We start from the raw sequence: 26,615 nt of genomic DNA, 5'->3' as shown, positions 1-26,615 counted from the left end.
AGGACAATGCCATTGGATGTAGGGCCCATCCTGGTTGAGTATGGCCTTATCCTAATTAACTGCATCTGCAAGGACTGTTTCTAAGTAAGGTCACGTTCTGAGTGGACATAAATTTTGAAGGGACACTGTTCAACCCAGTACAGTAGTGAATTTGTGTTTGATTATGTTGTCATTCCTCTTCAGCCTGTAAAGTCTGTTTCTCTCACACAGATGTACTCCCCATTTCTGTATGCAATATCCTATTTCTCATGTATTCTAATTTTTTAAAATCCTCACCCAAGGGTATGCTTATTGATTTTAGAGAGAGGGGAAGAGAGAGAGAGAGGGAGAGAAACATCGACATGAGAGAGAAACATCGACCAGTGGCCTCTCATATGCACCCTGACCAGGGACAGAACCCACAGCCCAGGCATATGTCCCGACTGGGAATCGAACCATGACTTTTCAGTTTTATGGGATGATGCCCCAACCAACACAGCTATACTAGCCAGAGCTCTAGTTGTGTTGTTGTTTTTAAAGACCATATTTATTTTCTGTACCTAACAACTGAGATGTCAGTTCTTGATTGTGCCTTTATTCTTCAAGCTTTCTACATAAGGTTTTCATATTTTCCTCTGTTCAGTTCTGAATGTTACATAGTCTCTGGAGGATTTTTCGGAGCAGAAAACATGGCAAGCACTGAGAACCAGAAGCTTCAAAGACCAACACCCCCACCATGCCTGGGCTTGCCCAACATGCCTCTGCAGCTCCTGCATGGTCTAGGTTCTTGTGCTCTTCCTCAAGTTCATGCTCTACCCACCAGGAATGCACTCAAGTCCAGCCCCTGATGGACGGGGACCTTGCCTTAGATTTTAAGGATCTTATACTATATTTTGCCATGTATAATGTGTACTTTTTAACCCAAATTTTGGAAGGAAAAATAAGGATGCACATTATACATGAGTAGTACTAATTCTGTATCTATGTAAATGTTTTTAATTCTTTTGTTTATGGGTATGTGTTAAAAGTATAACTCTAAAAAGCAGTAACAATATCTATATGCAAAATAATACCCTGTGATATGATAATCAGTTTTGTTTCTAAGTACAAATAAATATAAATTGAATTAAAATATTAAAATGAATTTATACAAAATTTTCCTGAAAGTTTGGGCCAAAAACATGGGTGCGCATTGAGCACAGGAGCACATTATATGTGGTGAAATATGGTAGGTTTGGAAAATGCTTGGTTACACAAAGTGCAGCAGATTTCTTTACTATAGGAACTCTCGCTGCTACCATTGTGGCAGAGTACCTGAGGCATTTCCCAAATTCACATGCTGTGCAACACTTTTTAAAAAGAAGTGTGGTGCCTGGACTGCTGTGGCTCACTTGGTTGAGTGTCATCCAGCAAAGCAAAAGGTCTGCAGTTCAATTTCCTGGTCAGGGCACATGCCTGGGTTACGGGCTGGTCCGTGGTAGGGAATAAGAGGCAACTATTGATGTATCTCTCACACATCAATGTTTCCTCCGCTCTCTTTCTCCCTTTTTTCCCCCCTCTCTAAAAAAATAAAAAAGCGTGGTGATGGCCTGAAGGAAGTGGGGAGTATGGGGACTGGGTGGAAGTGGATAGAAGGTGGGGAATGGGGACATCTAAAATAGTGTCGATAATAAAAATAAAGAAAAAAAAAAGAAGCATCTTAGCCTCTGAAAATACTGCTAAGTGAAATTAAAATGCACAGATTCTAGGGTTAAAACTTACCTAGTGATATAACTGAATGTCTTTGAGAATAAATTCCCTGAATGGGTATATTGTATTTATTTCTCTTTACAAAGTACCAGTTATATTTATTGGATTTGTGAATAAACCTTATTTAAAATCTATAAAAATTCCTTTGAGTACTTAATCAAATGCATAAAACAAACATCACATTTTAGTAAATATACAGTTATTTGAAATCAGGTCTTACATTTTGTAGGCTTGTAGCAAATAGCGCCATCCTTAAAAGAATTACATTTTTCATGTTTCCAAATTCCTTTCGGATCCAAGAGAACACAATTCCCAGCAGATTGCTTGTCTTTCCATGGTATGTAGTCAAATGCACTGCCGTCAGACCACTCAAAATCTGATTCCGTTCCCTGTGTTAAGAATAATGGAGAGAACTTGAATCTAGACGTATGACTTAAAAGAAAACATAAACAAGAACATATATACTTTAAGAAATATTGGAATGGAGTGTTAATTATTTGCTCACAAGTATAGTTCAGGACCTATTTGTAAACTCAGGGATTTACTTTTACTGCATTGATTTGAAACATTTGCTCTGGCACAAATTAAGTAGGAACTTAAATCTAGAAACAGAGTTATTACACTGTGTCTCCAAATTTATTCTGTTTAAGGATGAGTTTATATAACACTTGAAATTAAGTGACATGGCTTCCACTTGTCACAATTACAGATTTACAACTCCAACATTGATATTATTGTAAATATTATTTTTTATATTTTAGAGTTTGTGGTTTGTGTCTCTGGCTACATTTTTTTTTTTTAATTACAGAAGCCAGCAACCAGCAGAGAGTTAGAAGGGGAAAATACTTCCTAAGAACCTCATACGTGAAGATTATAGTTTTCATTTTTCCTTAATTCTCTAATCCTATTTTGCCATCCTTTGTTTTACTTCCCCCACTTTGTTTAAAGACTATTTCAATTCTAATCTGAATAGAGTCTATTTTTTGTATACTAGACATTTTTATAGGTACACAAAAATACTAATTAATAGGACTTAGATAGTGGCACAAAAGATGTGTTTACCAGCAGATTACTCTCAAATAGTGTTAATTTTGAGGGGGAAAGCTGAAAGAAAATATACATTTACTAGCCCTAATGTTAAGAATTTTACGTGTACTTTATGTCAATTTTTATGTTAATTTTTACTATAATCCTAGATTAAGGAAAATATTATCACTCCAAAATGTACAGATGAGGAAATAAGCTTGGGAACACCAAATAACTTGCCCACGACCATCAGGCATGTGAATGGACACTCCGCCACTAGCTTTGGAACTCAGGGTGGTTCTGATTCTGGACTATCACTCTCTCTTCAGGAGAGTTTCGATCAGTCCCCCAACCAGATTACAGGGTGTGACTGAGTCGGTAATCTACTGGGGCCCGACAGTGTTCAGGGTGGCTGCGGTCCTGGGCATCTGCTGCAGTGCACTCTACAAATATAATTTTCTATTTGTCCTATGTCGTAAAAAGTTAGGCAAATTGAGCCCTAGGACTTACTCTGATGCTTTACTTTGAATTAACATTTTAGGCTCAAGTTTCCAAACCTCTCACACATTTGGAACATTTTTGGAAAATAGAACAATACTCACATCATGACTTGAGAGCCCGACCCACAACGGAAATCCATCCCGCTTCACGATATCTTCCAGGAAGAGCTGACCATTTTGGTTGTGAACACTTGCCAAATACCCTCCGCTTTGAGAGCACAGGTTTATTGCTTCATACCATGTTACTGTTTTTTGAATAACACTGTAAATACCATCTTCATATGGAATAAACTGTGGCAGGGTAGTATTATATTCTTCCTGGTAGTCAACTATAATATTTAAATGAAAAGTGTTGGTGGTTAAATTTAAATTATTTAAAAAACATACTTTGGGTAAGACTGGCTACATAATCACTTCAAAAGTTACATAAAACTGGGTTTCTGATTAAGAAGTGAGGTCAACTGCATACTTTATTTTTCTTACTGCCATGGCACGTTTAATAGGCTCTTAAATATTACAGTGGTCTGGTTAATTGAAAAAAGAGGCATACACATCATCTTTCATTTAAGGAGCTCACATATTACTTGTGGACAGAACAAACCACCACCTGAAATGTGGGCAAAATAATTACCCACCAGAACACGTGTGCCTGACCAGAGGAGGAGGGGTTCCTCTGCCTTAGGGGGGCCAGAGAGCCTGCTTGAAAAATTAGGTGTCCAGAGGTAGGGTTAGTTAAAGTTAGGACTAAAAAGAAATACAGTAACTAGAGAGTGACTTAAAAACAAATAACAACAATAACAAAACCATAATAGGAGAATATTTCGAAAAGACACAGAAGCCAAGTGAAAGAGCTCCTAATCTGAGCAAAATATAAACAATGTAGTATATCAAATTATATTCCAAGTATGAAATAAATAACCATGAGCCCATACTGATCTAAACGAATGAATAAAAAGTTTTTTTTAAATTAGAGTTTACACTCAATATTATTTTTTAATTAGTTTTAGGTGTGCAGCATAGTGGTCAGACAATCACATACTTTACAATGTTCCTTCTGATATTTCCAGTACCCACCTGGCACCGTACATAGTGATTACAATATTACTGACTGTATTCCCCATGCTTGTTTTGTAACTACCAACCTGCTCTTCTCATCCTTCACATTGTTCACCCAGGTCCCCAATCCTCTCCCCTCTGGCAACCATCAGTCTGTTCTCTGTATCCATGAGTCAGTTTCTGTTTTGTTTGTTTTTTTCATATTGTTCTTTTGATTCCATGTATAAGTGAAGACACAGGGTATTTTTCTTTCTGACTGATTCATTAAATGACTATACATTTTAAAATGGGGGAAAATAGATAAGCCTTCAGTGTGGTAGAATTCCAAATAATTTACATTGATACTCCCCCCTTCAGGAAGGTGGGCAATAACTCTCCACAGTCACTGGGTACAGTGACTTCCTTACAAAGCATGGAAAGGGGAAAAAAGAGTAACTTTGCAGTGCAAAACCCTGACAAGCATTACAAAATGTCCCAAACTGAGGGACATTCTACAAAATACATGACCAGTGCTCCTCAAAACTATCAAGGTCACTTACAGTAAGAAAAGTCTGAGAAACCATCATAACCAAAAGGAACTGAAGGACACATGGAGACTAAATGTAACATGGTATCTTGAATGGAACCCCAAACAGAAAAATGATATTAAGTTAAAACTAAGAAAATTGGAGTAATAACTTATCCATATTGGTTTCTTAGTTGGGACAAAGGTACTATATTAATATAAGAAGTCAACAATAGGAAAAACTGGTTATGATAATATATGGGAACTCTATATACCATCTTTGCAACTTTTCTGTAAATCTAAAACTATTTTAAAATGAAAAGTTTATTAAAGTTATAAAAAACTGAAAGAAGGTGAAAGACTTTTTGGCAGGAAAAAAACATAAATAAAGGTACAAATGAAGATGGGCATACACTGCCTGTGGGACAATTAAGAGATCAGTATGGCAGCAAACGTCTTCACTGAGCCAAGAAAGGAAGAAAAATGGGGGTGGGAGAAAGCCTAGACTTTTAGAATAGAAAGTGGTTTCTCAAGAGCCTCAAAAGCTTACATGCACTCAAAGTAGTTGGTAATAGAAAATCCCTGGAGGCTGTCGATGGAACGATGCTTTGGGAAGTTATCTGCAGCACCTCGAAGGGAGACCATCAGCCGGGATACGACTGTGAGAGGCTCCCTGTTAGCAGAAGGCTTACAGCAGAGTGGCCATAATATTTAACAGTTTTAAGCTGTGAAGAATTCAAAACTGACATGCATTTAAAAATAGATTTTTAAAGGAATTAGGCAAGGTTGAGAGATATTCATTTTTAGCCCACAATGTCAAACGAAACTCTACCTAAATAATTTCTTTTTTTCCTTCATTTTTAAGGATTGTATTTATTTATTTTTAGAGAGAGGGGAGGGAGGGAGAAAGAGGAGAGAATTATCAATGTATGGTTGCCTCTCAAGTGTCCCACGCTGGGGACCTGGCCAGCAACCCAGGCATGTGCCTTGACTGGGAATCGAACCAGTGACCTGTTTGCAGGCCGGTGCTCAATCCACTGAACCACACAAGCCAGGGCCACTTTCTTATTTATAAAAATTGTACCCATCCTTCAAGTTGCAGGCAAGTTTTACCTGCTCCATGAATTCCTTGTTTTCATTGATCTATTCTGACTTTCTGAGTAAGCTAAGAGTAATCTACATAAAAAATGATAAAGAATTTAGTGCTGTCTCCTTGGCTACATTTTACTCATTGAGATCAAGACTATACACCAGGGATGGTGTCTCTTCCCTGATCTGTAACTTCTGTAGTACCTCCCATAGGGCTGAATCCAGGGGAGGCACTCAGAAAATACAGTTGCGAGATTTCCACTACTTGTGGAGCTAATGACTTTATATTCTCCTTCCCTGGAGTGCAAGCTCTATATTAGCATACTTACCCATTTCAATCTTACAAGCAAGAATGCTGTGCTGATGAAAGTAAAGTATTTCGTCAACAGTATTAAAGGCCTGAATATCCCAGAAGCCATCAGTACTTAAGCCAGCAAAAAACTGGCCATTTTTTACAGCTGGTCTTCCTGCTCTCCAGTGCGTATATGACAGCATGGTCTTGTCAGACCACATAAGAGAATTATCTAGAGAAGAAACAGTTATTTCTATGCTTAGAGATTAAATCAATACTTGAATTACAGTTATGAGGTTACTATTTCAGTCTCGACTTTTCTTTCTTCTTTTTCCATTTCCTAAAAGATTATATGATTATGTGTATCCCTCTAAAACAATTCTTTTTTCATGCTTATTATTAATTTGGAAGGTACAAATAATAAACACAAAAGTCAAAACTTATTGCAGAATTATAGAATTCTACCATTCTGCAATAACTTTACATTTTGTAATCTTTCATCAGTCATTACTGATATATTACCTACATATATGTTTAATTGTAATGAAAATTAATGTAGTTATTTTATAAAAAATGTATTATCAAACTAGTGACAGAAATCTCTTCTCTGGACGTGAACCATACACAACTGTGCCCATTTATGTCAACTGACTTTTTGACAAGGATGCCAAGACAATTGGTGAAAAAATAGTTCCTGGGAGAACAGGAATCTCTACATTAAAAAAATTAAGTTGGATCCTTTCCTTCCACCATATACAAAATTAACTCAAAATAGTTCATAGATCTAAATGTACAGCTAAAACTATAAAACTCTTAGATGGAAACAGAGGAGTACATCTTCATGACCCTGGGGTAGGCAAAGCCTTCTAATATATGCACAAGTGATAAAAGGAAAAATAGATACATTGGGCTTCATTAGAATTAAAAGTTATGTGCTACCAATTATACTATCAACCAAGTGTTACAAATTATACTAAATTAACATTTTGGGTAAATGCATACTTTTTATGATTTATACCCATAGAGTGACTTTTTTCTAATTCCAAACTTCTATGATGGTCAGAATATCTCTAATTCAGTATCTTTCTAAGTTGGTCTTATGTACCCTATTATTAGAATCTGTGTTTTAAAACATTTTATAGTGATTATATATTGGAGTTGTAGTATTTAGTCCCAATTTTAAATATTCTACCCCATTGTCAGACTGGGTGCCTCATTTTGCTAATGTATACCCCAAGCCAGTGCTATAAATGCACGGGATTTAACATTAGTAGAAGTATAATTCTGTTCTCACTCACCCCACATACCTAGTACAGACACAAATTAAGTATTGGAGATTTATATGGGAGTGTGATCATTTTTAGTCAGTCTTGAACTGCTAGGAGGGAGAGCAGAGAAAAAAAATTATTTTCTACCATTTAACTCTAAGCTTGGTGGTAAAGACATTTTAATGGCAGAAAAGAGACACAAAAACTGTCTTGGTATTTATATGCTATGCTAAGTGTGTAATTATAATTTTGCATATTAACAAACACATGCTTTGAAGAACTATACTTATATAACTTGATAAGTAGTTTATAATGAAGTATGAATATAGAGAAAATTATCATATTTACAACTTACTTTCATAAATCACACCTAACATTACCCATGATGCCATATAATTAAGGTTCAGAAGTTGCTCAAGAACGAAATTATTCTCTTTTTCATCTCGAATACTCAGAATATGTGATTTTGGATCTGTTAAATAAAGAAGAGTCAATAATTTAAATAATTATTTATCTAGAACACTTTATTTTGTTTGATTTAGAAAGTTTGTTTCCCAGTTTAGTATACTCCCAAACTTAAATAATAGCAGAAAGTAAGAAAGATATGTCAATTAAAACTGTCTCATTGTATAAAATGAATAGGTTAGGAAGTCTTTAAACATTCTGATGTTAAATTGGGTCTTATAGAATAGTGACAAGCTAGTAGCTGAGTAGAGACTTTAAAACTGATTCACTTCATTTTGCCTCATTTAAAGCTTATTTTGAATTGGCACAAGTTCACCTACATTAATGATGCATTATCAGAGACTATCATAAATAAAACCTCTTGGAGGGGCTATAAGACAGATCTTCCTTTTTCTTAGCAATCACTCTTATATTAGGGTTAAAGGAGTTTGATATTTCCCATAGTATGATCCTCCAGGAGTTAGTAGGGGTTACCCAGAAAAGAGCTACATGGATAAAAACACTGCAAACACTGGATAAACAAATCAAGTTCATTCGATTCATTTATGCCAGTGTTCCTTAAAGAATATGCAAATGCACATTGATCATCTCTAACAGGAAGTGATCATGTGTAGAGATGCTTAATATTGTTCTTTTTCTAAGGATCCTTTTTGTGTAGAGCATCTCTTAAGACTAGTGTTCTATGGAGCACAGTTTGGGGGATAATGGCTTGATATTTTCCACAGGAACTTTCCACAAAATTCATAGGTCCACTGTTCAGAAATTGCAAATCCTCAGTGGGTCTCATAGGAAATATCTGAAGAGTCTTCAAAGTGTAAAATATATTTTGTTTTGTTTTTTAAAAAAGCAGCCTGCTTCTTTGTGGCTTATTTAAGCTTTTGATTATTCACATTAACTTTTTTTGAGTCCTGTTCCCTTACTTTATTTGAATGGTATCCTTTTTCCTTTATGAAATTAAGAACTGAGGAGGAATTAAAGAAAGCCTCAATATTACATTAAAATAAATTGTTTGAATTAAAAAATAAGGGCCAGTTGGAAAGGCACAGGTTGTGGGCCTTGTTCCAGCAAACAAAGGCACCATGACAGCCCTGTAAATGAAGGAGGATGGCAAATCCATTTCTTAAAAACATGTTCTCAGAAGGTGCCCTGACTGGGGTTCGAACCTGCAACTTTAGCATATGAGGATGACACTCGAACCAACTGAGCTACCGGGCCAGCACCAAATTAATTTATTTTCATTTTTTCCAATAGCTGATTTAACATCCAGTTTTCTGCTATCTAGTGTCATTTCTTTTCTTTGTTAAGTATTATAGAACCCATTTTATTTCCACATATAAAGACAGACTGGTTCTCTGATGTATGAGTAAAGAAAGAGGCAACTCCTATACCTTCCATTTTAACTAAACACAAATTTTAATACTCTGTTGTTGATAATGTATAAATTAGGTGGTGAATATTTTTGAGATCTTGTTATTAGTGCTAATTAGAAATATTTATTACATACTCAGCAAGATATTTTAAAATGAGCACAATGCAATATAGAGTGGCCATATAATTTACTTACTCAGTTTTTGGCATCTAGAATGAACATCGTCTTGTGTTACTGGCATGAATCTGTTCTTTGCTATCATGAAGTTGTAGCAATAGTTCTGGAATGGTATCCATGGGGTATTTAAAACAGGAGATGGACAGTGAACACTGCTAACTGGTTTGACCTCTCTTTCAGTCTCATCTAGAAAAAAGAATTAATGGTATAAATACTAATTTTAGATATAAATGCTCAATTCTGTTTATAGTAATTACAATTGATTAGTAGGAAATATTTATTCAGGAAATGAAGAAATAATAGCCTGGTGATGCTTGTTCTGTTTATACTCAATATAATGTGATCTCTTAACTGGCTTTATGTAGGGAATAAATTATTTAAAAAACATTTTTAAAAGATTTTATTTATTTATTTTTAGAGGGAGGGGAAGAGAAGGAGAAAGAGAGTTAGAGAAACACTGATGTGAGAGAGAAACACAATGGGCTGCCTCTCACAGGCCCCCAACTGGGAATGCTGCCCACAACCCAGGCATGCACTCTGACTGGGAATCCAAGAGGCAGCCCTTGGATCTGCAGGATGATGCCCAAGCCACTAAGCCACAGCAGTCAGGGCGGAAAGAAATTATTTAACACAGTAATTTTCTTTCCCCTGCTGCGGAGTGAGTAGAAGAATGTAAAAGATGAGGTGCTATTAAGTTAAATGTAGTTTTTGTCTTTCTGCATCTCCAAACTTCAAATACAAGAGTCCACCTCAGAGAAACTATACAAACACAGTAACAGGCATCTAACTAGAACTTTCAGAATTCATCTTCAAGTGTCTGGTTACTGGTATCTTCTCCAGTTTTAAAGGAGTTTTAAATATATTTGACAAAATATTTGATGGACTAAATTATTGCTTTCCCCAAAGCAAACAGAAATAGTTTAAAATCTGCCCTCTAGAAAATCTGACCTTTTTTTTCCATTTTGTGAAAAGGACATGCATTCAAGTGTTGGGAACTGCCCTGCCTGGTATCAGAAGCTGTAACCCCACCAAGGCTAAGGTTGAGGGAGTGGTCTTGGACAATAAGCCAGCAAGGAGACAAAAGCTTATCTCCCTGGCAAGAGCACTGCTTCTGCTGCTTCATTTATAACTGAACCCCAAAGCTTGGTTGGTTAGCCAATGATGGATAAGATTCCCCAAGAGGGGAACGATCTAAGACAGGCACATTCACGTGGGAGGCCCCCAAGGAAGGACTTTGGGGGCTACAGCAAAAGGGGGTGATGGGCCCTCGCCCCTCGGCTTTGACATAGCCTGAGTCCTCATCATCTGGGAGAAAATCTCCTTATCTCTTGGTTGCCTTAGTTCCCTTCCTCCACCTAAGCCTGAAACAATGACAGGCTGGTGCAGCTCTGAGCTGAAAAGGGCGGGTTCCCTGGGCCATCAGGCCTAAGAAAGAATAAGTAAGATCCTGTGAAACCTGCTTTGTTTAGAATGCTCTCAGCTGAATGATAAGGGTCCAAGGAAGAAATAAGTTTGTTCTTTAAAGTTTTACAGCTGTTTGACCCTGACTCAAAATAGGCCCTCAGACTTCCTTGTTATCTATTGTTTGATCCTTACTTCCTAGCAATGAGTAATGAGCTTTTACCCGAATTCTTATTCAAAGGAAACCAATAAAAAGCCTCTCCAGAGCAGGAATGAGGTGCTCTCCCCACGTGAGGAGTAGCCATGGTGCTCTCCAGGAGAGAGGGTAGCCAAGGTGCTCCCCACGTGAGAAGTGGCCCTGTTGTTCCTATTCCCCCACAGGACCTGGTTGTCTCTGTGTATGTTTTTCTCGCGTGTTGACGAACATCCACAGCCAAGATGGATACTGCTGGCCAGTACCATCTACATTCAAGAAGATGCAAGTATAAACATACTCTATTTAAAGCCAGTCAAACAGCTTTAGTATGTGGGAGAGACCATTCCATGTCTCTCTCCACTCACGACTAGCTTCTTTGTCTGTGAAGTAGTGCCTTCTTCTTATTCCAGACACACAAATGTGGACCTCTGGCTGTTGTAAAACCACTTTCCTCTGACTGAGCTAGAAATTGCATACCTGACTCAAGCTGAGTCCTTCAGACTCTCTTTAAGAAATTGAAAAGTGGAATTCAGAGACAGTCAGTTCACCTCCAGTGATGGTTGTAAGTGGAAGGTGCAGAGCCGCCATGTGTCCCCGCATGTAGAGAGAAGCAGAAAGTGGATAAAGGGAGGAGCGCACATTACAGAAAGGACAGGTAGAGGACAGTACCAGTTTCTGGTTCTTATTCCTCAGGAGGCTTAGCTCTACCCCCATTTTTGAGAATCTAAAATACTTTTTAATGTTAGGCTAGCTTGAGCTGGATGCTGTTCCTTACAACCAAAAGAATCTTAACAGTGACTCATAGAAGAAATTTTAGTCAATGGTAAGAATTATAAAAGAATCCCCACAAATATAAGATTTTCTATAAGAATATAAACAGAAAATATATGCAAAATAGGGTAATGGAAGCTTAAAAGTTCAATTACCATTATCATCTGACAAAGATAAAACATGTGTAAAATAAGAAATTAATGATAAAATACTTAATATATAATCTAGTTGGATATAAATTTTCACAAGTTTTGTTGTTAAAAGGACCTGTATGATTTTACAAAACTACTTCCCTCAAATTCCACTACTCATGAGACTTGATAGTAATTTAAGAAATAACATATTTGAATTTAACATACTTCCTGGATAGTAGCAAATTGCACCCGGTTGATTAGCATCACAATCAGATGTTTTCCAGAATCCATCAGTGTCCAAAAACACACAGTTCTCAAGTTGCTCATTATTTTCAGCCCAGCGACTAAACTTAAGATGTTTTCCATCTGACCAACCAAAGTTGAGTTCATCCTGCAAGGAGAAGAAATACATTTCGCATGGCAACACTTTGTTATCTCTTTGTACTGCTTTGGCCCTCGCGGTCAACCTCATGGTCAATCGGACTTTTAATTTTATATTTAACATACCCTTACATAGCACTTACTATATGCCAGGGACTGTTCTAAATAAATTAATATTTAGAAATATTAATATAACAATAATATTATAGAGGTACTATTTAGCCCATATAACAGTCATATGAGAGACGTATTATTATACCCATTTCACAGATGAGGAAAATGAAGGCAGGTAGTGTGTGCAAAGTCACATAGAACATAAACTTCGGTGCTGAGATTCTAATCCAGGCTGTCACACCCTAGCATCCATGGTCTGAATTACTACATATACTATGATGCCTCACACATTATCAGCATTGTTGGTTGTTAGAAATCAGAAAGCTAAAATGGAATGAGGACCATTGGAAGTATTGATAAAGTTAGAGACAGTATGTAGTCATGGAAAGAACATGAGCTTCAGAGATAAGCACACCTAGTTTTGAATTCTGGTTTGGTCACTTACTAGTTCTTGATCGTGAGTTTACCTCACCAGTTTTCCATCCCCTCAGACATTAAATGGATGTGACACCTAAACTTATGGCTGGAACTAATAGCATAACATGTGCAAAACACATAACTCAGTAGCTAGCTGCTACACACAGAGAGCCGCATATGCCAGCTCACTTCTCCTAACCCTCAGAACCATGTGGATGTCACATCACTGCTTTCACACTTGACTGTGGGGACATGCTTCTTTATCACTATGTTCTGTTGTGCACTCAGAGTCTGTGAACATCTGTCGTTACATCTGGACAAGGGCCTGACCACCCACCTGTCTTGAGGAGGCTTTGCAGAGTAGGTACAGAAGTCTAGAAGGTGGATTGTGGGGTCCAGTCCTCTTAAGCTTCTCCATGGTGCTGCCAGAGCCCCAGGCCTCACACAGTGACTCACGGAGCTAAACTTTCCTGAGGCCCAAGGTCACTTTGTATCACTGATTTATTTGGAATATTGGGCAAAGGCCACAGTGTCCCCTTAGTGAACCATAAATAGCAAACATGGTCAGGCCTTGACACTACCAATGTTTCATTCTGAGCTGTTCTCCACCAGAGTTCCACTTACAGTTTGTGTCTGGTGAGCACCCAGGCCAGGTGGCTTCCAATGTGGCCCTTTGGCCATGTGATGTTGCCTGTTCTCTGGATCCCCCTGAATTCTGCCCCCTCTGCTTCACTCCCAGCTAACCCAGGTCGCTGGGCCTCTGCAACTTGTATTCCTGTAGATATATCATCCCACACCTGCTGTCTCTTTACTGAATACTAAGTCTCTTTATTAAAACTATACATATCTCTATACTAAATTCTTGACCTTAATTAAAACCTGTCTTTTTCTAAGAGAATAATTTCCCTTTAGCACCCACAAGGGAAGCCTGTTTGTTTTTCCATTGTCAAATATCATAGGGCTATGAGAATGGGGTAGGAGGTATTTTTATCCTTCAGTCATTTCTCTTGAGGACTATGCCCTTCTTATCACCGCAAACTCCAAATTCCTTGCCTCTCTGACAGTCACTGAGGATCTGGCCCACTTGATCCTCCTGACATTCACAAGGGAGAACCTCCATGCCTTGCTCTGCCCTTGGTCCTACCACAGATTTAGGGATGCCTGTACCTCGTAGATGATTCACGCAGTTCCCGAGCTTTCTTGATTTCTTCTACTTCTATATACTTGAGTGACCTAGTGCCACAGCCACACTCTGGACTTCATATGTCCCAGATGGCACACTGCAGACATTGTGAACATGCTTTAGTTCTGGCTGCAGTACTTCCTGCATGACTCAAACAAGTCTCCTGTCTCCAGATCGCTCACTTCCTCCCCAATCTGCTGCCCAGCATAATTTTTCTTAACCAAAAAACTGATCTTGTTACCATGCTTGGAGTTTTTCCTTTAATGTATCATGAAAGGAAATGCCTTTCATTGAAAGGTATTCAGTGAATACCCTTCACTGAAATACCTTTCAATGTAAAGTTCTATTTATTTATATATTGTCATGTTCTAAAGATTTAAGGCAGCTTATGAAGATGCATAGAATTTTTAAAAAATAAAAAGTAATAGGAAAAAAGAGAAACATAGGTAAAGACTGAAAAATAGGATAAGAAACAAGACCCAAATCATTAAGTGGGGAGAAAAGAAGCTACAAAACAGTATGATCTCAGATATCTTAAAAATAAATATGGCTACAAAGAAAAAAATAACTTGAAAGATACACATCCAATGATTGAACTATATTTATCACTAGGTACTAGGACTATAGCTAATTTAAATATTTTATTTTCATTTACTATAACTTTATAAATTTTCTACATGGACAATATTGCTTTTGTTTCAAGAGATTTAAAGTCAGTGCAACTAGGCAATATAATAACATTACTACCCTCATAAGAAACAGAATGATGGGTCTCACATGATAACAAAAACTGAGGGGAAAGTAAGTAAAAGCAATGTTGCGAAGAAACTGATATTGTGAAGTCTGGGGAAGCAGGTCAAACTGATGATCTGGCCTGACTTGGGGTACATTTTAAAATATCCTGAGTCTCAGAGAAACTATTTGTCAGCAATTTCTAAATACTCCTTTTAACTGAGCTTCTGGTAAGTGCTAGTGGTAGTAAATCCGAAGTTTGTTCAAGATAATGGTTTCTTGTGAGTCTGTTTTCTGGTTTGGCTCTGGGTTTGCACCAGGACCAACTGTCTTCGATCACATATCCATGCAGCCCCAAACCATCCTGGTGCACTGACAGTTATCCTAAGAGCTGCGAGACTTTGGGTTGCTTTCCAAGGCAATGGGCTCACTCCTCTCTCCCACGCTGCCAACCATCCTCTTTCTCAGAGTGAATCAGGAATACTGGTCTAGGTGACATTTATTTGACTAGGGCTTCTCCAGTCATGCACGGTGTAGATGTAGGGGGCTAACTTCACATTGCAGCCTTGGTAAAGGGCACCCTCTGTGTACTGCATAACGAATGCAGCCTTATATTCCACCCCTACATCTTACTCTTTAATACATCTCAGTGGGTAGAGTATCAAAGTATTATATAGAAGGCCTAGAAAAGAGGTAAAGTGGCCTGTAACACTGAGAAGAATATTACTGCTTTAATTTTAAAAAGGCCCTGCTAATTATAACCAAAAGCTTTAGCAGCATAAATACTCCCATTTGTGCTACCTGTGTGTAGTTATAGGAGACTAGCATTCCTTGCTGGGCTATGAAATGAATGGGAGTACCCAAGAAATCTGTCCAGGATAGGGCTAGAGATGTGGAGAAACAATATTCTAATCTCTTCTTAGAGTGCCTTAATTTCATTCTGCTGATTCTGGAAGTGATACAGAGGACTCTTCAACAACATCTGCAGTGATTCTACACACCCGGCCCCACCAGATTTTTTAATTCTTCCCTTTCTCTCTTTTCCTCATTGGCTGAGGAGACACAGCAGCTCCTGACTCCAGCCTAGTCTTTGATTGCATACAGGAAAAGAAGTGATTGACTACATGTGTCCACAAAAACTTTTTCTTTTAATCTAAAAAATAAAGCACCAGATCTTTCAACAGTGGAAAGATGATTCTCACTAAAAGTTACATACTTCATGAAACCCCTTCACTGGAATAAGGTTTTATGACTTCTGATTTCTTCTAGTCTGATAGGAAAGATGCTGTGCACAATAAACACATGTCACACCCCACCACCCAACCCTGGCAGTTGGGACTGAAAACTTACGTCTTGACTGGAGAGTCCAATCCACAAGGAAGAGTTTCGAAGGACCGCCTGCACAGTCAGGAAGGCCTGCTGGAAGGGGTCTGTGATGCTCACCAGGTGCATGTGATCTTTCTGACATTCCCTCAGAGCATCGGGCCAAGACAGAGTCTTCAGGATTATTTTGTACAAATTATTTAGATACTTTACAGTTTCTGAAGTATTGTGTAGGGTCTGGCTGCTTTCCATTTCTGTGTGTAAAAGAAAAAAAACCCCAAAACCACACAAGTCATATGATATTTAAAAATTTTCCCCAGTATAATGTACTGTAGATATTATACACTTTATCTACTCATTTATGTTAGATTTTGGGTGGGAGAACTAGCTATATATATCTAGCTATATCTTCCTGTATACCTTAGGTAAAATGTATGAGCCCTAACATTTGTTTTCTAAAATCAGAAAAAAATTCTGTTTTAGTTGATGTGTTTTAGGAAGGAGATAAGCTGTAACTAAAAGTAAGCTGTGAGAAAACCACCATTTCAGGTTGGTGGCAAATACTTCCTTTGTTTGACCTGCTTCAACAAGAGGTGTTCCATTACAAAGCTTTCATCTGAGGAAGTTCCCATGAAAAAAGTACAAAATCACCCACAAAAGCATATATATATATATATTATAATTCCTTTATAGTACTTTTCTAAATGGAGCAGTTACTAAAAAATATGAAACAAATGAGCAAAGATTAATTTAGCAAAAAGTTCTTCAGCAGTTCTTTAGCATAAAAGTTCTTCTTACTACATACAAAATTTAAAAAAAAATTATTTGGCCCTGGCTGGTGTGGCTCAGTGGATTGAGTGCCAACCTGCAAACCAAAGGGTTGCCAGGTCAATTCCCAGTCAGGGCACAAGTCTGAGTTGTGGGCCAGGTCCCCAATTGGGGGATGAATGAGAGGCAACCATACTGATATTTCCCTCCCTATCTTTCTCCCTCCTTTTCCCTCTCTCTAGGAATGAATAAATAAATAATCTTTAAAAAATTTATTTGTTGAAAATTTACTGTGATCAGTGCAAACAATTTAATACCTTTTTAAGATATCTTTTTGAAAATATTAATGATTCCTATTTTTAAGTAAACCTTTTAGTTTCATTTGGCTTATAGAAAGTCATAGTGATCCATTTATAAATGTTTCACATCCTTTTTTAGTGCTAAATTTAACTGTGAATGTTTATACTGAACTAAATTAAAAACATTAAGTTTTCCTCCTCCTTTTCCCATGATAGAAGGTAAAACCTGAAAAATGCCAGAGTAGAAAGGAGAGTAAAATTCAACTATAATTTATTATCATTACACATCTCTAATTAAGAAATTCCATTTGATGCTTAATTTTGATATTTAATTAAGTATGCCAGTAATACTTGAAAAAATCACATTCCACTTGAGATAATCTGTCTCACTGAACCAATATGAATTTAGTCATGCTGAAATTTTAAGAAAGTTATACAATGAAAAATTAATATTAATTCATTTATAATATTTTTATAAAAAATACTGTACATATCTAACATCATGAAGTGCCACAGTTATCTAGGTAATATCTATACCTGAGTATTTCTGACAGAGAGACAGAGTGTGGCGTTCACTGCAGGAAGTGAAATTCCATGTCCCAGCAAAAGGCGACTTGCGGTGGTTGAGCATCAGGGCGCAGTGGTAGCGGGACTCGTCATCGAACACCTAAACAAAAGGCAGACAGATGCACGCAATCATGAAACCAACATTTTGAAGACCTGAGCAAGAGAACTTTATGTTCCAAACTGGGTATCTCCTCCTATAAAAATTCCACTAAGGAGCTGACCATGAAGTCACTAGGAAAATCCTGATGAACTTCCAAATCATGAGAAAAGGGCAAGTAACTTTAGAGAGTATAAAATAAAATAATGGCAACATTAATAAATATATCTTAAAAATGATAAATTGTTAGAAATGAGACAAAACCACAATTATACTAATATTAAAATATTTTTATTCACTTTTTTTTCAGAGAGAGGGAAAGGGAGGGAGGAAGAGAGTAAGAGATATATCAATGTGAGAGAGAAACATACGTGCCCCAACTGGGGACCAAACCCTGCAACCCAGGCATGTGCCCTGACTGGGAATCACACCAGTGACCTTTCGCTGTATAGGCTGGCACCGACCAACTGAGCCACACTAGCCAGGGCTTTGCTATCATTCTTGACATTTCAAATAAGTAAAAAAAAAAAAAAAGTAATGGTTATTAACTCAAATTATTAGATTTTTATAAACTTTTAACAATTTTTTTTACTACACGTGGAGAACTCACCTTGAAACTTTAATCCTATAATAGTCACTATAAAAACTTCCATAAATAAAAGTACCTACCTAGATTTCATTCTCTGGCCAAAGATCAGTGATAGTACACATGAAAATTTATTCAAAGTATATTGTCTCTATGCTTTTTTGTATTTTTGAAACATAACACAATTACAAAAATAAGAAAGACTTATCCCAGGATATGCAGATTAAAAAACAACAACAAATATGCTACATAATAAACATTACACAAGAAATAAAAAATATAGGAAAAAATAATATGAGCAATATTCCAAGGGCTATGAGTAAAACTTTATGTGGAGGGAAATGTGATTATAAATGTATTCTGTTTTTTAAAAAAAAGATGGACTAAGGTTAGGAAATCAGCAAAAATATAACTACAATAAAACCAGGATAGAAAAAGATAGTAGTATGAATAAATACACCCCAAGCAATAGGGGTAGAGGATAAAAAAGAAGGAGCAGAAAACCAATAACATACATCAGTTTTTATAAAAATCTAAATAGGAAAAAAAATCAAAATTAGATATAAAGATTTAAAAAGATAATAGCATATACAACTTTATCTATATATTTGAAAATGTAAATGAAATAGACAACTCTCCTGAAAAATAAAAATCAGCATAATTGTTATATGATGTAGAAATACCAAAATGTACCAATACCTTTAGAGAAAATTAAAAATTAACCATAAGTAGCTGATTTAAAAAATCATGTGCCAGGTATCATACTAAAGGCTTTTAATGAGTTGCCTTATGTAATCCTCACATTGTATGGCAGGCTCAATAGTATCAGATGAAAAATTACAGATGAAAAAAATGTTAGGTGAACTCCCAAAGGCACACCAAATGCTTAAGAGAAGTTAAGTGAACTTCCAAAGACATACTAAATAGCTGAATGGAATTCTAACCCAGACAATTTGCCTCAACTGCACCAAATCCCTTTATTATTAAAGAACGATCTCTGAAAAGGTTTCCAACATCATGTGGTTTTGTTGGTAGTTTCTTCAAACCTTCTGAGAAAGATAAGTCCCCAGACTGAGTCCTACTGAGTCCTAATTTCAACACACAAAGGCAGAAAGCTGCTGAGTTCATTTTATGAAGCCCACATGATAAAAAAAAAAAATCTGACAATATGGCATAAAAAAATTAACTCTATGAACAGAGATAAAAACATTCCAAATAACATTCTAACAAATCAAATTCAGTTGAACAGTAAAATAATAATCCACAATGAGCAACTAGACTTTATGAGAATATAAAGACAGTTTAATATAACATCTATTAACGTACTATACCATATGCCAATAGGCTGAATGGGAAAAGCTTTTTGACAATTTCAACAGATGCTGGAAACAAGTTTTAGACAATCGGTACTTATTTCTAAATAAAAATTCTAAATAAGCTAGTTGTACAGTGAATGATATACCTTAAATAATGAGACAACATCATATATAATACTCAGTATAACAATGAAAGCCTGCAGACAGGCCCATTGAAGTGTAGACCAAATCTAGAATGGAGTTTATTACTCCTGGTATTTGCCATGCTTCTGGCATTTCTACCACGTAGAGTCAAGCATGAACTGCTACTTGCAAATTATAACTGTCTCATTCAGAAACATTAGAAAATCTGCTGAACATAAGAAACCTGGTTGGCCAGAGGACAAGAGTGAGAGTCCTTTATTCTGAGGATTTACGTAGTTGGTGAGATGGGGGTGAAGAAGTTACATATTGATTGACAAGTAAAGGTGATACTGTTACAGGGTGCAGCCAAGAGGGGGGACCCCAAATGGGCATTTTAAAATGGGGTCCAGAACTTAAGGTGTCTAGGAGATTTTGGGATGTCTCCATCCCCCCCCCCCCACCCAGGGTGTGGGTTGGGGGAAGGGACAAATGGAGCAGGGCCATTGAGAGCTGTTTAGCATAGCAACAGCCTTGCAGGTAAGCTCTGGCGTGGTCCTTTGGCATATCTATAACCTTTGACTGGTTGCATAGATATGTTAAGTAGCTGTGATCAGCTCTAAGCCAGGGGAATGGAAGTAACTTCCCCACCCATATGTAACTGGGGGGGGGGGGGGCGGGTCCCCTGAGTTAAAGCGCCTGCGTGGGAGCTCAGAGAGGATTGGCTCCAGGACATGGGGTCACACCTGCCCAGACTCATGATGGCAGCCCAGTAAAGCTGGAAGGATACGAGTTCTGGCATGTGAAGCCGAGTGTGGGAGGAGTCGGAAATGAGGCTGCAGAGGAAGATTGGCCGCGGGGATTTAAAAACCCAGATTTGGTGGCCATTGAGGAGGAGAACCATGCTGCTTTAGGAAGGAGAAGCACGCGGACTTGACGGAGTGTAGACTCCTGCAGCCCTGAGAAGAGAACCACATGGCATCCCTGAGGAGAGAACCATGTGGCCTGGCAGAGTGGGGCCCCCACAGCTTTAGAAGGGGGAACCACCACCTGGTTTTAGCAGAGATCCCGGCGACTCAGCTGAGGGTGCCGGGAACCCAGGGAGGTCTCCCAGTTGAGATGGAGTACTAACTGGGAAGAACCAGAGGACTGCCTGAGCCATGGACTTCTATTTCCTTTCCTGAGATACGGTACTCTGGACTGGGCAAAGGGGGAAGGAAGGAAGGACTGTGTCTGTTTGTGGGTGTTTTAAGGGACTTTGGGGTTTTGGTGAGGACATTAGGTCACTACTTGAAGTTTGTATAGCATTAAATAAACATTTCCTTTCCTTTTCACGAATCTCTGGCATTGAGAGATGTCTTTCCTCTGGCGGCGGACATAACGGACCCGGGGCCTTCTTTCAATAATAGTATATCGTCCCAGGCCCCCCCTTGTTGTGTTCTGTAACAATACCAACTTTCCCGGGACTGTGGGGGGACATGAATACCCAAAGGTGTTTATGGGCTTCTTCCTTTGGGCATTGTGGGCCCTTTCCTGCCTTTGAGGCCTTGGGATGAGGGCATAGTTTCAAAGGCTTTTTTTCCCAGGTAGTGGAGACAATGCATAGAATTTCAAGGACTGCCCTTCTTCTGTATTAGCATGGTACTTCTTGTGATGTTGTAACACCTGGCAGATTATCCAACCAGGCTCAGGACTGCTGAGTTAGTGGGTGAGACATGTCTCCCTCCTCCTCCCTGCCTTGGTTTCCTATCTGCCCTACCTAACAAAACTATTGTGTCAATGCAATATTATATTTATACCTATGTGCTGGATGGTGATTTAAGTGTATTTCTTACTATGGGTCATGGTTAAAAGTTTAAAAGCCACTGGTGTAAGTATAAGTGGGATAAGGATTTATGTTTTTCTTTATTGTGTCTACTTTTCTATAACTGCAAAATTTTCTATAATAACTGAATTATTTTGATATTTACTTTGTACATAATTACATATGATTCAGAGTTCCCTTTGCCAGCATCAACCTTGAGCAAAGTTGCATTGCATCAGGAACATTAAGTGATTATTGTCTAGGATGTATTTTTGGAATTTGATTTTGAAGTTAATTTCTTCATCTTTGCCCTTTGTGCAAAAGGGGCCTTGCATCCAGCAAACAGGGAGGACAGAACAATGGGCAGCAGTTTTCAGGGCTCAGTGTAACACTCGTTAACATAATGCCTAATCTTCTACAGCTTCTTTACATTTATCCCTTATGGAAGAATGATTACTAATCACCAATTTTGTACTTTTTGCCTCAAGAGACTGAGGCTAACAGGTCCATATCCCAGAATGTTAAATAAAGCATTTATAATTGCTTCTGTTTGTAACGCACTGCTTGATGGTTTTACATAGTTGTGATCTAATGCTGTTGTGGAAAAGCAGGGCACACACATGGTATAATTGTTCTCCTTGTGACAACTTTACTGAGCCACAATTCATATGCCATATAATTTACCCACTTAAAGCATAAATTCCATAGGTTTCAGTATACTCACAGAGTTGTGTGACCGTTACCCCGCCCAATTGATTTTAGAACATTTTTACCACCCCGAAAAGGAACTCCATGCCCTTTCACAATCACACCCAATCCTTCTGTCTTCTTCAGTTTCTGGTAACCACTAATCTATTTTCTGTCTTTATAGATTTGCCTCTTCTGGGCATTCTATATTAAATGGACTCATATAATAGGCCCTTGTTCTTAATCCAATAATTTATTCAAGACTCGAGGATTTCATAGAGCTACATAGATTATTGATTTTAAAAAAAACTTACATTTTTTGGTATTCTCATCATGCGACCAACCAATAATGGGTGAAAGTTATTGTATGTCAGCTCTCTGTTATCTATCCATTTGTTTATTCTTTCATAGGCTGTCCAGCGCAAACCAATCCACAAAGCATCTTCCATGTCCGGAAGCAAGGATATAATGAAATCTGTCAGAAAGAGATTAAAAAAAATTTTTCACTTATTCAAATTAAACATATACTAAATATGTCAATGAATACCTGTTGCTTATCTCACTACCAAAATAATCTTTCATCTACTGTGTACAAAAAAAAGTTTCCTAAGATTTACAAACATGTTAATTCCCTTCAGCATCCCCAAACTAAGCACCAAAGATCAGAATAAAACGTTTCCAAAACAAGTCTCCTACCTTGTTCTCTCTGGCTCAACACTGTAGGAAGGGTGCCACCGTAGGTGTGACAAGTATCACTTGCTTCAAGAAATGTGAGAAACTTGGGTTTGACCATTAGAAAACACTGCAAACGAAGAACATACATGAAGCATAAGATTCCAAACACAGGAAATCTCACATAGGAAATAAATACCTCATCTTTTAGAGGGTTGCTAATTTTTGGCCTGTGAGATATGGAAATTTATGAAGTAGTACCATAAAAATGCCAATCAACACTCTCTAGCAACTTGAGTGATATTTGAACTATTTTAAAAAATATATCCCTTTTATTGAGTGTTTTCTCTGTGCTAAACAGTTTGTTTAGTATTATCTCACTTAATTTTCACAACTTGGAAAACTGAGGTACAGGTAAGTTAAGCAACTTTACCCATAAGTGAATAGTCATCGAATGGTATAGTCAGCATTTAAACTCTGATTTCAAAGTCTGTACTCTTAATCATCACCTTCTTATATTTAAAAAGAAACCCTACATTAAAAAAAAAAGCATATTCCTGTCCCTTGGCAGAATATTTTAATCCAATTTACATTAACTGTGGAAATTTAGTCCCAGTACCTTGGGGGTAAAAGATCTCCCTAATTTAAAAAAAGTCAAGATGTACCCCTAATGTTTTAACGTTACTACAGATGCTTTCAGCTGTCAGACAAATCTCTCCCTTTTTCTTTTTGATATTATGATCATGTTAGTGTGGAGTAATATGTTTCCAAATTGTGATCCTTGAAATAGCCTACAAAATGCTTTTATTTCAGCTTCCATACAGAATGAAGTGGCCAATGAGATATAAGTCATTCAGTGGCTTCTAGAACACTCTAAAGAAAACACCCCAAATTTGAGCTTTGAAGCCTTACATTAAGGGTGGCAGAGGGGAAAGACAAAAGGACACTGGTTTTGAAGAATTCACAGACTTGACATACCAACCCCAGCCTGCTTACCTTCAAACTTTTTTTATGCACTAGAATAAATGTTTCAAAATACTGTAGAAATCTCTCTTTTCAGCATCCAAATACATTCCATAATAGACATGTATACCAATATGGATTATCCATCTCAAAGAAGCAAATATAGAGGGTCCAGCACAAATAACACCCCCTTTTTATTACAAAAGATTTTATTACAAAATCATAAGCATGTAATTCTATAACATAACATCACACTCAAGCACACCATATGATATTTTTGGTGAAATTTAAACTAAATTATTACACCCATATTATTACCCTACCAACTATACTCAAGCAGGCCTTACTGCTATTGGACCCTGTAGAATAAAGCATTTCCCAAACCTATTTAACCATAAATTCCACTTTGGAGGCAAGATCAATTACTAACATTTGGTTCGCATATGTATAGTTCCCAAAAAGTAGTTTGGAAAATGCTGGTCTCATTTGATTGGGAGATGGTGGTTGTATGTTCTCCTTAAGGGAGAAAATTTATGAGTCAGAAATTAAGTAAATTTCTTATATGCCATAGAAATAGTCTTGACCTCCATGTATCACACTATCCATTGACACATCAACTTCAGCAATTTAAGTGTTTAGTGTCAACGGAATAGGAGCACAGTATTTGGAAAGACCAGTGGGCACGACCAACTTGAGCGTTAACTTGCTTTCTGACAATGCAGAGGACCAGGTGAGATACTGAAATGCACAGTCTGTCTTAGTGAAATTACTGGATGGGCTGCCATTCTATCATAAGCCATACCACCACCATGAAAGCAATCATCATTTGCACAATGCAGCAATTCTCTTTTTACCTTATTCTGAAAAGTACGCCAATCCCCAGAGCATTGTGTTTTAGCTGCAGAATCTGGACTATATTTCTCCAATGAAGATACATTATATTTTTCACAGATGAAGGGCAACTTGGTAGTACAGTCTATTGGTTTATTTAAGTCTGAGAAATGAAAAGAAGGATTACTCTGGTGAGAATTTCCATTCAGTACACTTTAAAAATGTTCCAGTAATAAAGAAAGTCTCTTTAAATCAATCTTTCCCAAAAGATTACAATATATTCCTTTTCTTCTCTAGCCATTTATATTTTCTAGTACTATTCGCATCAGTAGGTTATAACATACAATGTTGCCTATAAAAAGGCATGCATATGGTATAGCGACCAGTTACCACAGTTCCTGATGGCAGGAAATGGAACTGGAGAAGGCTAATGAGGGAAAAAGGGACCTAAACTATATTCTAGAATCGCTGCCTGTTTATCTTGCAAATTTGTCTATATGCTTATGAGTTATGAAAGTGCCGAGTTTATTTCTAAGTAATTACTTTAGGGTAAAGGAAGTCAAAATAGTCACAGTGAAAAGCATCTTTACTTGCATTTGGAATTTGAGCTATAGTCATTAGCAATAAATCAGAATAAGATGAAGCTACCAGACACATAGTCAAAAGGAAAACAAGATTAAACTAGTAACTGAACCTGAATTTCACATATGACATAATCAGCATGAAAGGATTTGGAATTACTGTTACCGTTAAGCCAGGTCTTGGCAGATAGATATACACATTCTTCTCCATTCATTACAGGAAAGTGATGATGCCACGGATGTCGTGAGCTGGAGAAAATGAGAGATCTGACAACTCAGAATGCAGTTACGTGCTCCATTCTGGTGTTTACCGTAAGAGATTTTAATTCTACAATTAATGTTATGCCATTGTTTTATACCACTTCATTCTGTGAATATGCAAAAGGACTTGGTTTCTCAAGTCTAGGCAGTTAGGCAGTCTATAGATTAATGTTCCAAACTAATTATAAATAGTAATCCATTTAGTAAAAGGGAATTTGGGGCTGCTTGTTTTAAATGATTTTATAAATGATTACACATACAATATAGAGCGACGATCTATCATCGGCTGCTCAGTAGTTTTCAGCCACCATTTCTGTTCTTCACCAGATATCTGCAAAACAAAGCAAACACTTATCCTGACACGTGCTGAGTTTTCTAAGAGAGCTGTGACTGCACCCCATCCCACCACAACCACAAACCGCCGACATTTCCGGACATTTCGTTACTTTGATATCTACAGTACACAAACCAGGTCCTTAGACCAAAAAAGTGGTTTGAAAACTCTTTGTATATTCACAGGCCCTATTTTGCATACAGAAATATGGTTGTTGTAATTATGGGCATACATTAATTGGACAGTGTCCTATTGCAACTGATTATAAATTTAAAGATGCACAAATTATTTTTCCTCCAAAAATCTATTTTGCAAAATTAGTTATTAGTAGAAATAGATACACAGGTTAACTACAAAGTTAACTTTTAGTAAAAACAATAAGGTATTAGAATAATTTATACTATGTATTGATGCTCATTTTATAAATTGAGAGTTATAATTAACCTTGAGTATTTTAAAACATCCAGCAATTACATTTAACATTTCTAATGAGAAATGATGAATTTGAATGTTGCTGGGGAAATTCCACTTGAGAGGGACATTTAACTTTTATGGATTTCAGCAAGATTTTTGAAATATTTTTTAATGAAATAAATATAAAA

The 26,615-nt window shown here is 37.2% G+C and overlaps 1 protein-coding gene across 2 annotated transcripts in view; it reads right to left on the bottom strand.

Annotated features, from left to right (window-relative positions):
* Window positions 1-26,615, bottom strand: part of LOC114494221 (CD302 antigen) — a 148,937-nt gene that overhangs the window by 62,848 nt on the left and 59,474 nt on the right. For both annotated transcript variants that reach the window (XM_028509160.2, XM_036023423.1), the window contains exons 19-31: window positions 25,940-26,010; window positions 25,585-25,667; window positions 24,861-25,000; window positions 23,068-23,173; window positions 22,686-22,846; window positions 17,732-17,861; window positions 16,155-16,381; window positions 12,203-12,368; window positions 9,494-9,661; window positions 7,820-7,936; window positions 6,234-6,428; window positions 3,357-3,583; window positions 1,949-2,117 (exon numbers count right to left, since the gene is read on the bottom strand). In XM_028509160.2, the coding sequence (XP_028364961.1) occupies window positions 1,949-2,117; window positions 3,357-3,583; window positions 6,234-6,428; window positions 7,820-7,936; window positions 9,494-9,661; window positions 12,203-12,368; window positions 16,155-16,381; window positions 17,732-17,861; window positions 22,686-22,846; window positions 23,068-23,173; window positions 24,861-25,000; window positions 25,585-25,667; window positions 25,940-26,010 (1,960 nt within the window). The remainder of the gene's footprint in view (window positions 1-1,948; window positions 2,118-3,356; window positions 3,584-6,233; window positions 6,429-7,819; window positions 7,937-9,493; window positions 9,662-12,202; window positions 12,369-16,154; window positions 16,382-17,731; window positions 17,862-22,685; window positions 22,847-23,067; window positions 23,174-24,860; window positions 25,001-25,584; window positions 25,668-25,939; window positions 26,011-26,615) is intronic.

The sequence above is a fragment of the Phyllostomus discolor genome, chromosome 4 (genome assembly GCF_004126475.2).
Source record: "Phyllostomus discolor isolate MPI-MPIP mPhyDis1 chromosome 4, mPhyDis1.pri.v3, whole genome shotgun sequence".
Classification (NCBI taxonomy): domain Eukaryota; kingdom Metazoa; phylum Chordata; class Mammalia; order Chiroptera; family Phyllostomidae; genus Phyllostomus; species Phyllostomus discolor.
The sequence above is the reverse complement of the archived record's forward strand: the minus strand, read 5'-3'. Positions and strand labels throughout refer to the sequence as shown.